This window comes from Rhinoderma darwinii, chromosome 10 (assembly GCF_050947455.1).
Source record: "Rhinoderma darwinii isolate aRhiDar2 chromosome 10, aRhiDar2.hap1, whole genome shotgun sequence".
Classification (NCBI taxonomy): Eukaryota; Metazoa; Chordata; class Amphibia; order Anura; family Rhinodermatidae; genus Rhinoderma; species Rhinoderma darwinii.
Window position 1 is genome coordinate 11,065,835 of NC_134696.1, and position 10,185 is coordinate 11,076,019.

At 43.4% G+C, this 10,185-nt stretch overlaps 1 protein-coding gene across 1 annotated transcript; it reads left to right on the forward strand.

Moving 5' to 3' along the window:
• Positions 1 to 528: 528 nt before the first annotated feature.
• Positions 529 to 2,466, forward strand: LOC142662361 (protein FAM200C-like). Its single transcript, XM_075840587.1, has one exon. The coding sequence runs from the start codon at positions 529 to 531 to the stop codon at positions 2,464 to 2,466; it is 1,938 nt and encodes a 645-aa protein (XP_075696702.1).
• The last annotated feature ends 7,719 nt before the right edge of the window (positions 2,467 to 10,185 follow it).

The following is a 10,185-nucleotide window of genomic DNA, read 5'->3' on the forward strand; positions in this document are numbered from 1 at the left end:
TGGAAATTGTTACACAGCCTCATGGTCAGCAGCAGTGAGCTGCATCAATAAAGGGGCTGTGTAATACAGTGTGTCCCACCAACCCCCCCTTCCCACTTCACCCCTGAAAATAATCCCACATAATCCATTATATAGCCCCCCCCAAAAAATATGTTATTGGGGCGCTAGCCCCTGTTTTTACCTTCTCCCATAATGCAGCGATTCCACCCGATGACGTATCTGTGTGGGATCGCTGCATATACTTTCACTCTAGCACGCATGCGCCGCCGGCTCTGCCTCCTCGGCGCTTGCTGAACCGAGGAGACATGAGCTTCATAACCCCCTCCATTTATATTCGTTGTGCTCCGCAGCTCTTACTTCCGCGTTGAACCGTGCATCTTACGTCGTGCTGCCACTGGTGCGCATACGCTGCCAGCAGATTCCATTTACCTCTATGGAGAGAGAGGGAGCAGCGTGACGTAAGATGCAGGGATCAACCCGGTAGTCGGAGCTGCAGAGCACAACGAATATAACTAGTTAGTGAAGAAGATGGCTAAAAGAAAGAAGGATGAGGAGTATCGTACTTTTCAGCAGGAGTGGACAGACGAATTTGCCTTTGTGGAGAGAGCAGGTTCACCAGTTTGTCTTATATGCAATGATAAAATTGCATCCATGAAGCGGTCAAATATAAAGCGCCACTTTGACACACGCCATGCTTCATTTGCATCGAAATATCCTGCAGGGGACAGCAGGAAGAAAGCCTGTCAAGAGCTGCTGTGCAAAGTGCAAGCTAGTCAGCAGCAACTTCGAGTTTGGACCCAACAAGGTGACTTAAATTCGGCTAGCTTTGTTGGTGCTTTGGCAATTGTCAGAAACGGAAAACCATTCACAGATGGGGAGTATGCCAAAACATTTATGCTTGATGTTGCCAATGAACTTTTTGATGATTTTCCGGATAAAGCCAAGATTATCAAACGGATAAAAGACATGCCTCTGTCAGCAAGAACAGTTCATGACCGTGCCATCATGATGGCAAATCAGATTGAGGCATCCCAAGTGAAGGACATAAATACAGCTCTGTTCTTTTCTCTTGCTTTGGATGAATCAACTGACGTAAGCCATATATCTCAGTTCAGCATCATTGCAAGGTATGCTGTCGGTGACACGTTACATGAGGAAAGTCTTGCTGTTTTGCCTCTGAAAGGGACAACAAGAGGGGATGATTTGTTCAAGTCATTCACTGAGTTCACTAAAGAAAAAAATCTACCAATGCATAAACTTATTTCAGTGTGTACTGATGGTGCTCCATGCATGGTAGGAAAAAACAAAGGATTTGTAGCGCTTCTTCGTGAACATGAAAAAAGACCTATCCTTAGTTTTCACTGCATCCTACATCAGGAGGCACTTTGTGCTCAGATGTTTGGTGAGCAGCTTGGTGAGGTGATGTCACTTGTCATTCAGGTGGTCAACTTTATTGTTGCCCGTGCTTTAAATGATCGCCAGTTTAAAACACTCCTGGATGAAGTTGGGAATAATTATCCTGGTCTGCTTCTGCACAGCAACGTGCGCTGGCTGTCAAGAGGGAAGGTGCTCAGCCGTTTCGCAGCTTGTCTGAGTGAAATACGAACTTTTCTTGAAATGAAAAACGTTGACCATCCTGAGTTGTCCAACACTGAGTGGCTCCTGAAGTTCTTCTATCTTGTAGATATGACTGAACATCTGAACCAGCTCAATGTGAAAATGCAAGGCGTTGGTAATACAGTTTTATCGCTTCAACAAGCTGTGTTTGCATTTGAAAATAAGCTGGAACTGTTTATCGCAGACATTGAAACAGGTCGTTTAATACACTTTGAAAAACTGGGAGAGTTTAAAGATGCATGCACAGCAAATGACCCTGCACAACATCTTGATATTCAGCAGCTAGCAGGCTTTACATCCAATCTCCTGCAATCATTCAAAGCGCGCTTTGGAGAATTTCGTGAGCACACTCGTCTTTTTAAGTTCATCACTCATCCACATGAGTGTGCACTGGACAGCACTGACCTGAGTTATATCCCTGGTGTCTCCATCAGAGATTTTGAGCTACAAGCTGCTGACCTGAAGGCTTCAGACATGTGGGTGAATAAGTTTAAATCACTTAATGAAGATTTGGAAAAACTTGCACGACAGCAAGCAGAGTTGGCAAGCAAACACAAGTGGAGAGAAATGAAACAACTCCAACATGCAGACCAGCTGATTGTCAAAACTTGGAATGCACTTCCTGTCACATACCAAACACTGCAGCGTGTGGGTATTGCTGTACTGACAATGTTTGGCTCTACCTATGCATGCGAGCAGTCTTTCTCACATCTAAAGCACATCAAGACTAACATACGTTCACGTTTAACGGATGGAAGTCTCAACGCCTGCATGAAGCTAAACCTCACCACGTATGAACCAGATTACAAAGCCATCAGCAAATCCATGCAGCACCAGAAGTCACATTAACGGTAGGAAGTATTCTATTCATCGTTGGTTAGCAACAGCATTAAAACGTTATTATGTTATAAAAAAAAGAGTTCGGAGATTTGTTGTTCTTTAAAATTAAATACAAGTCAATGTGTGCACTTTATGTACAGTGAGACTATTTAATAAAGTTCAATTATTTATTACGCTGGGTGTGCCTGCTTGTATGTACCACTTTAAGTAGTAAATGCTTTAGTTCCCTATGGGTCTGAGCCTCTCTTTTTTGTTCATTTTCTGTAAGACCAACACTTTTAAAAGGGCCACTGACAGATACAATTGCTCCAGCGGTCACTTAGTACACAAAGGAGTGTTCCTCTCTGCTGCACTAAGCCACCGCTGGACCTAAACAATAATTCGCTGTAAAATAATAAAATAGATAATTGACATAACTGACAATGCGTTGTGTGACATGTCCAACATTCCAGCTTCTTTCTTCTGCGAATGCCTCAAAGCTGGCATTCTCTCAACATCAGGTGGGAAGAATGCCAGCTTCCAGTCATGCGCAGGAAAAAGAAGAAGCCAGACTGCTGGACTGATGTCATGCATCGCAAGCTCACAATGTAAGTTATTTATTTAATTTTTTTACTGCTAATTACCATTGTTTCAGTCCAGTTGTGGCTTTATACAGCAGGGAGGAGCATTCCTTGCTGTACTAAGTGAACATTGGAGCGATTGATCTGTCAATGGCCCTTTAAACATATTGTACGGCTCTCGCGGAATTATATTTCAAAATATGTGGCGTTTACGGCTCTCTTAGCCAAAAAGGTTCCTGACCCCTGCTTTAGATGCTGCGGTCGTGATTAACTGTGGCATCTAAGGGGTTTAACGGGCAGACTCAAAGTGATTTTTGGTTCTGTCTGTTGCAGTGAGGTGTTGGCTATATTACACAGCGAATACCCGCTAAGTATGGAGCGAGCTCAGCCCGTGATCCCGCTACATACTTTCCCTTAACGACTGCCAAGTACATGTATGTGGCATCTTGTTAAGGAGTTAAATGTCATTTTGTTGATTGTTTCAGTGAATATTTATGTTCATCCTGTTTTTATTATTTTTTTCTGTTGTAGATATCACAGCGGGCGGTTCTAGGAGGATCTTGTTTAGATGGCAGTGAATCGCATACGGAGAGCGCCAGGGACTGCAGGGAAGTGCAGCCCGGTCTTTCTTTCCGTGAATTGGCGATTTGCTAATTTATTGGCGACTTCTCACTATTATGGAGATCAACGGATTGGGATTCTTCTCCATCTTCTTGGCCTTTTGGTGTGTGGCCTGGCTCTCTGCTAGCTACACACTGACTGTTATCAACAGCCATGCCCCCCCCCCCCACTGATGTACGTCATCCCCTCAGTCCTATAGATTATTATCAGACTGATGATTATTAAGATGAAACAATTCTGACAATTTTTCTATATTATTTAGCATTGAGCATTTTCTTTTTTGTTTCACAGTGAAACGGGAAATTTCTTTCCAGAAAATATCCTGTTTAGAATAGGATTCATAGGAATGGCCATTGCCTGTAAGTACACTACCGTTCAAAAGTTTAGGGTCACTTAGAAATTTCCTTATTTTTTAAAGAAAAGCACAGGTTTTTTCAATGAAGATAACATTAAATTAATCAGAAATACACTCTATACATTGTTAATGTGGTAAATGAATATTCTAGCTGCAAACGTCTGGTTTTTAATGCAATATCTACATAGGTGTATAGAGGCCCATTTCCAGCAACCATCACTCCAGTGTTCTAATGGTACATTGTGTTTGCTAACTGTGTTAGAAGGCTAATGGATGACTAGAAAACCCTTGAAAACCCTTGTGCAATTATGTTAGCACCGCTGTAAACAGTTTTGCTGTTTAGAGGAGCTATAAAACTGACCTTCCTTTGAGCTAGTTGTGAATCTGGAGCATTACATTTGTGGGTTTGATTAAACTCTCAAAATGGATAGAAAAAGAGAGCTTTCATGTGAAACTCGACAGTCTATTCTTGTTCTTAGAAATGAAGGCTATTCCATGCGAGAAATTGCCAAGAAACTGAAGATTTCCTACAACGGTGTGTACTACTCCCTTCAGAGGACAGCACAAACAGGCTCTAACCAGAGTAGAAAGAGAAGTGGGAGGCCTCGCTGCACAACTGAGCAACAAGACAAGTACATTAGAGTCTCTAGTTTGAGAAATAGACGCCTCACAGGTCCTCAACTGGCAGCTTCATTAAATAGTACCCGCAAAACGCCAGTGTCAACGTCTACAGTGAAGAGGCGACTCCGGGATGCTGGCCTTCAGGCAGAGTGGCAAAGAAAAAGCCATATCTGAGACTGGATAATAAAAGGAAAAGATTACATAGTTACATAGTTTGTACGGTTGAAAAAAGACACATGTCCATCAAGTTCAACCAAGGGATGGGAAAGGGGAAGTGGGATGGGAAAGGGGAAGTAAAAAATTTCTACACATAGCAGTTAATATTTTTTTGTTCTAGGAAATTATCTAAGCCTTTTTTAAAGCCATCTACTGTCCCTGCTGCGACGGCTCCTGCGGTAGGCTATTCCATAGATTCACAGTTCTCTGCAGGTTGAACCTTTTTTTCTCCAGACGGAGGGAGTGCCCCCTTGTTTTTTGAGGGGGTTTTACATGGAACAGGATTTCACCATATTTTTTGTATGCGCCATTCATATATTTATATAAGTTAATCATGTCCCCCCTTAGTCGTCTTTTCTCAAGGCTAAATAGGTTTAGATCTTTTAATCTTTCCTCATAACTTAGATTCTCCATGCCCCTTATTAGCTTCGTTGCTCTTCTTTGTATTTTTTCCAACTCCAGGGCATCCTTTCTATGAACTGGAGCCCAGAACTGGACTGCATATTCTAGATGAGGCCTCACTAATGCTTTGTAAAGTGGTAATATTACATCCCTGTCCCGCGAGTCCATGCCTCTTTTGATACACGACAATATTTTGCTGGCCTTTGAAGCAGCTGAATGACACTGCATGCTGAAATTTAGTTTATGATTTACAAGTACACCCAGATCCTTCTCAACAATTGACTCCCCCAGTGTAGCTCCCCCTAGGACATATGATGCATGCAGGTTGTTTGTACCCAGGTGCATAACTTTACATTTATCTACATTAATCTTCATTTATATGGGCAAAAGCACACAGACATTGGACAGAGGAAGATTGGAAAAAAGTGTTATGGACAGATGAATCGAAGTTTGAGGTGTTTGGATCACACAGAAGAACATTTGTGAGACGCAGAACAACTGAAAAGATGCTGGAAGAGTGCCTGACGCCATCTGTCAAGCATGGTGGAGGTAATGTGATGGTCTGGGGTTGCTTTGGTGCTGGTAAAGTGGGAGATTTGTACAAGGTAAAAGGGATTTTGAATAAGGAAGGCTATCACTCCATTTTGCAACGCCATGCCATACCCTGTGGATAGCGCTTGATTGGAGCCAATTTCATCCTACAACAGGACAATGACCCAAAGCACACTTCCAAATTATGCAAGAACTATTTAGGGAAGAAGCCGGCAGCTGGTATTCTATCTGTAATGGAGTGGCCAGCGTAGTCACCAGATCTCAACCCCATAGAGCTGTTGTGGGACCAGATTGATCGTATGGTACGCAAGATGTGCCCATCAAGCCAATCCAACTTGTGGGAGGGACTTCTGGGAGCATGGGGTGAAATTTCTCCCGATTACCTCAGCAAAGCAACAGCTAGAATGCCAAAGGTCTGCAATGCTGTAATTGCTGCAAATAGAGCATTCCAAGACCAAAGCAAAAGTTTGAAGGAGAAAATTATTATTTCAAATAAAAATCATTATTTCTAACCTTGTCAATGTCTTGACTATATTTTCTAGTCATTTTGCAACTCATTTGATAAATATAAGTGTGAGTTTTCATGGAAAACACAAAATTCTCTGGGTGACCCCAAACTTTTGAACTGTAGTGTAAATATCATGGAAGTGATTATAATATGCTCTTCATGCAGCAGTAATCAGATTTTTCTAAAAAATAAATAAAGTTTTGTTCATTTCAATTGATAAGAATTGTCCGGATCAGACGATGCAGATAAATGTTCTCGTCCATTATTGAAGGTTTCTTGTTGGGTTTAGAGCTTGGTCCGCGCTTCATAGATGTTATTAGGTTGTTTTACACGTGGTACAGGATTAATTTGGCTCATTTTCAGCTTTGGGCCTGACGTTTCTACACTATAAGTACATCATGCTCCATGCTGAAGCCTTTGGGGATCGTCAGGCCTTGATTCAAAAGATCCTCCTGGCAATCGGATGAACATCATGCGTTGGGATGGCCGTAATGGCTACATTTTCGGTAAGTTAATAAATGTTTTATGTTGATAGGGTTGTCCCATCTTAACTAAATAGGGACCTGCTGGCAATCAGCTGATCGCTGTGGGTCCGGTAGCTGAACCCCTGTTCATCATGATCAGCGGTTATCACCGGGTGGCCACATCCTAAAGTGGTATTACATGGCTTATTCCAATGAATGGACGACCATGTAATAGATGTGTGTCCCTCTTACTGTGTCCGGTATCCCTCCCCATGCTACGCGCCTCCCCCCTACTCACCCGGTTAACGGGCGGAGTGTAGTGCCGCCGGGTTGTCAGCCAGGCGGCACATGGACCATGAGGCCTGCTCAGCGGCAACGGGCCAGGCAGGCGCATTGCGTGCAGCCTACACCGCTGATCCGGGTACCTGCGCCGATGAACATCTGCTTCAGCTGGGATCAGGTGAGGAAGCAGGGTCTGCGGCTATTGTGTCAGGAGATGCTGGGGGGGGGGGAGGGCCGGGCAGAGCAGACGCCGCAGGGGTGCTGCAGCGAGGGCATTGCATTGTCTAACCCCCTATCAGAGGACAAGAGCTGGAGAAGAAGTCGTCCGGTCTCTGCCAGGGCTACGGTCTCCTGCACAACTGTGTCCTTTATTGAATGTACCGTCCGGTTCTGGCCCGCAGCAAGAGGGTCCGAGCAGGGATGTGGCGCATGCTGTTTGTGCCAAGGGGGATCGATGTGATGTTGGTCACGATTCTGCCTTATTCATTTTTTCTGTTTCAGGTTCGGCAAAGGAATCGTCAAGGAGAGGGAGGAAACCAGATCTGGAGGTGGGCGCAGGCACGGTCGGCGCAAGCATCGCCACGGCAGAGGTGGTCGTCCTCGGAGGCGGAGATCGCCCTCGACATCTTCTGACCATAACCCTCCTCTTCTTCTTCGCCATCATTATCTACATCATCTTCCCCGCCGAGGACGTTGAGCCGTGCTGATGTCACAGAGATGACGAGGGGTTATAAATATTCCCCTGACAGCTGACCGGTCTTTCTTTCCGTGAATTGACACAGAGTGCGATTTGCTCATTTATTGGCGACTTCTCACTATTATGGAGATCAACGGATTGGGATTCTTCTACATCTTCTTGGCCCTTTGGTGTGTGGCCTGGCTCTCTGGTAGCTACACCCTGACTTGTTATCAACAACCATGCCCCCCCACTGATGTACATCATCCCCTCAGTCCTATAGATTATCTGACTGCTGATTATTAAGATGAAACAATTCTGACAATTTTTCCATATTATTTAACATTGAGCGTTTTCTTTTTTGTTTTGCAGTGAAATGGGAAATTTCTTTGCAGAAAATATCCTGTTTAGAATGGGATTCATAGGAATGGCCATTGCCTGTAAGTAACAATCACGGAAGTGATTATAATATTCTCTTCATGCAGCAGTAATCAGATTTTCTAAAAAATAAATAAAGTTTTGTTCATTTCAATTGATAATAATTGTCCGGATCAGACGATGCAGATAAATGTTCTCGTCCATTATTGTAGGTTTCTTTTTGGGTTTAGCGCTTGGTCCGCGCTTCATAGATGTTATTAGGTGCTTTTACACGTGGTACAGGATTTATTTGGCTTATTTTCTCTTTTTCAGCTCTGGGCCTGACGTTTCTACATTATAAGTTCATTATGTTCCATGCTGAAGCCTTTCGGGATCGTCAGACCTTGGTTTAAAAGATCATCATGGCAATTGGATGGTCATCATGCGTCGGGACAGCCGTGATGGCTACATTTTCGGTAAGTTAATAAATGTTTTACATTGATGGGGTTGTCCCATCTTCACTAAATAGGGACCCGCTGGCAATCAGCTGAACCCCTGGTGATCATGATCAGTGGTTATCACCGGGTGGCCACATCATAAAGTGGTATTACATGGCTTATTCCAATGAATGGAAGACCATGTAATAGATGTGTCTAATAGAAAGGAGTCACAAGCAAGAGACCAACCTCTATATCCATTATGTCTCTGTGGTTATTATATCAGAACACGTTATTTAGGATTTATTGGGAAGTTCTGAGGGTAAATTAGTGATTAGTTCCATAAGATTTGCTGTAACCTCTGTCTGCTTGTTTTCTAGACCTACCGTTATCCAATGACTCACCGGATTTGCGCTTTCATTGCATTCGGGTTTGCCAGCCTTTATAACCTTTGGCAGTCCATACTCGTCTACAAAGTGCCCGAAAGCCGAAGAGTCATCAGCCATTTCAGACTGGCGTCCTGCATAATGGCCATGACCTTAGTGGTTTTCTGTATCCTTTCTTAAATAATATTTGTATGGAATCCAATTGTCCTTGTCTTTAGCTTCACATGTAGGAAACATCAGATCCTGAGGTGATCATTTCCCTTTATTTTCTGATCTCCGCCGTCAGATGGCGACATGCTGGTGTAACACAGCGCCATCTGGTAACATTGTTCAGCTTCTTGCAGGAACATACTGAATAGAAAGCAAGCGGTACTGTCCTTGCTATATATGTATTATATTAACATTTATCTCACATAAATATGTAGTAAATTCTATAAGACACTTTATAAACGTTATTTTCCTATATAATAAATTACCAGTCATTGGAAGTAGGGTATCCGTATACACCCACCTGTGCGCTGGAGATCAATGTGTAAAGCTATGTACAGATTTTATTTGCACCCCTAGAAGCCGTTCTATAGGAAAACAATTGGACCTATAATCTTTGTGCTTATTCTCAGCACCATGGTGATCGTGACGCCCGCAATGTAATGGATATGGTGTCACATGACAATGGGTCAGGTCCATTTTGGCATCACCGTCAGTCACATGGAGTATACAATAAACATGAATGCAGCAAAACCTCGGCCCGGGTGGAAAGTTCTTGTTTTGTGCAATTTTTAATGTATTCATTTTGATATTTTTTCACAGATCAGTGAAATGACAGCAAAGATCATGGAGTGGTCGATGTTGGTCCTCATTCTGGTGAATGTATTGAGCTACTATCAGAATATGCAGGTCAGTAGACGTCACCTCATTATCACCTCGTATACCTGACCTCGTAATAACATTATTATTCATCTCTACAATCATGGGGTTTATAATGTGGATATGTGTTTCTTTTCTTAGAGTTTATCTATAACAATTACCCGGAAAAGCTTCACCATCTCCAAGAGGGAGAAGAACCAGGACTCTGGAGTATAAAGAGGATCATCGTGGACGGTGACGTGAGACGGCGCAGGGGCTCTGCAGCGAGGGCGTTACATGACCCAACCCCCTATCAGAGGACAAGAGCTGGAGAAGAAGTCGTCCAGTCTCAGCCAGGGCTGCGGTCTCCTGCACAACTGTGTCCTTTATTGAATGTACCGTCCAGTTCTGGCCTGCAGCTGGAGGGTCCGAGCAGGAATGTGGC

Bases quoted from the DNA above. Each gene is read 5' to 3' on its own strand.
- LOC142662361 (XM_075840587.1), top strand. From the start codon at position 529: ATGGCTAAAAGAAAGAAGGATGAGGAGTATCGTACTTTTCAGCAGGAG.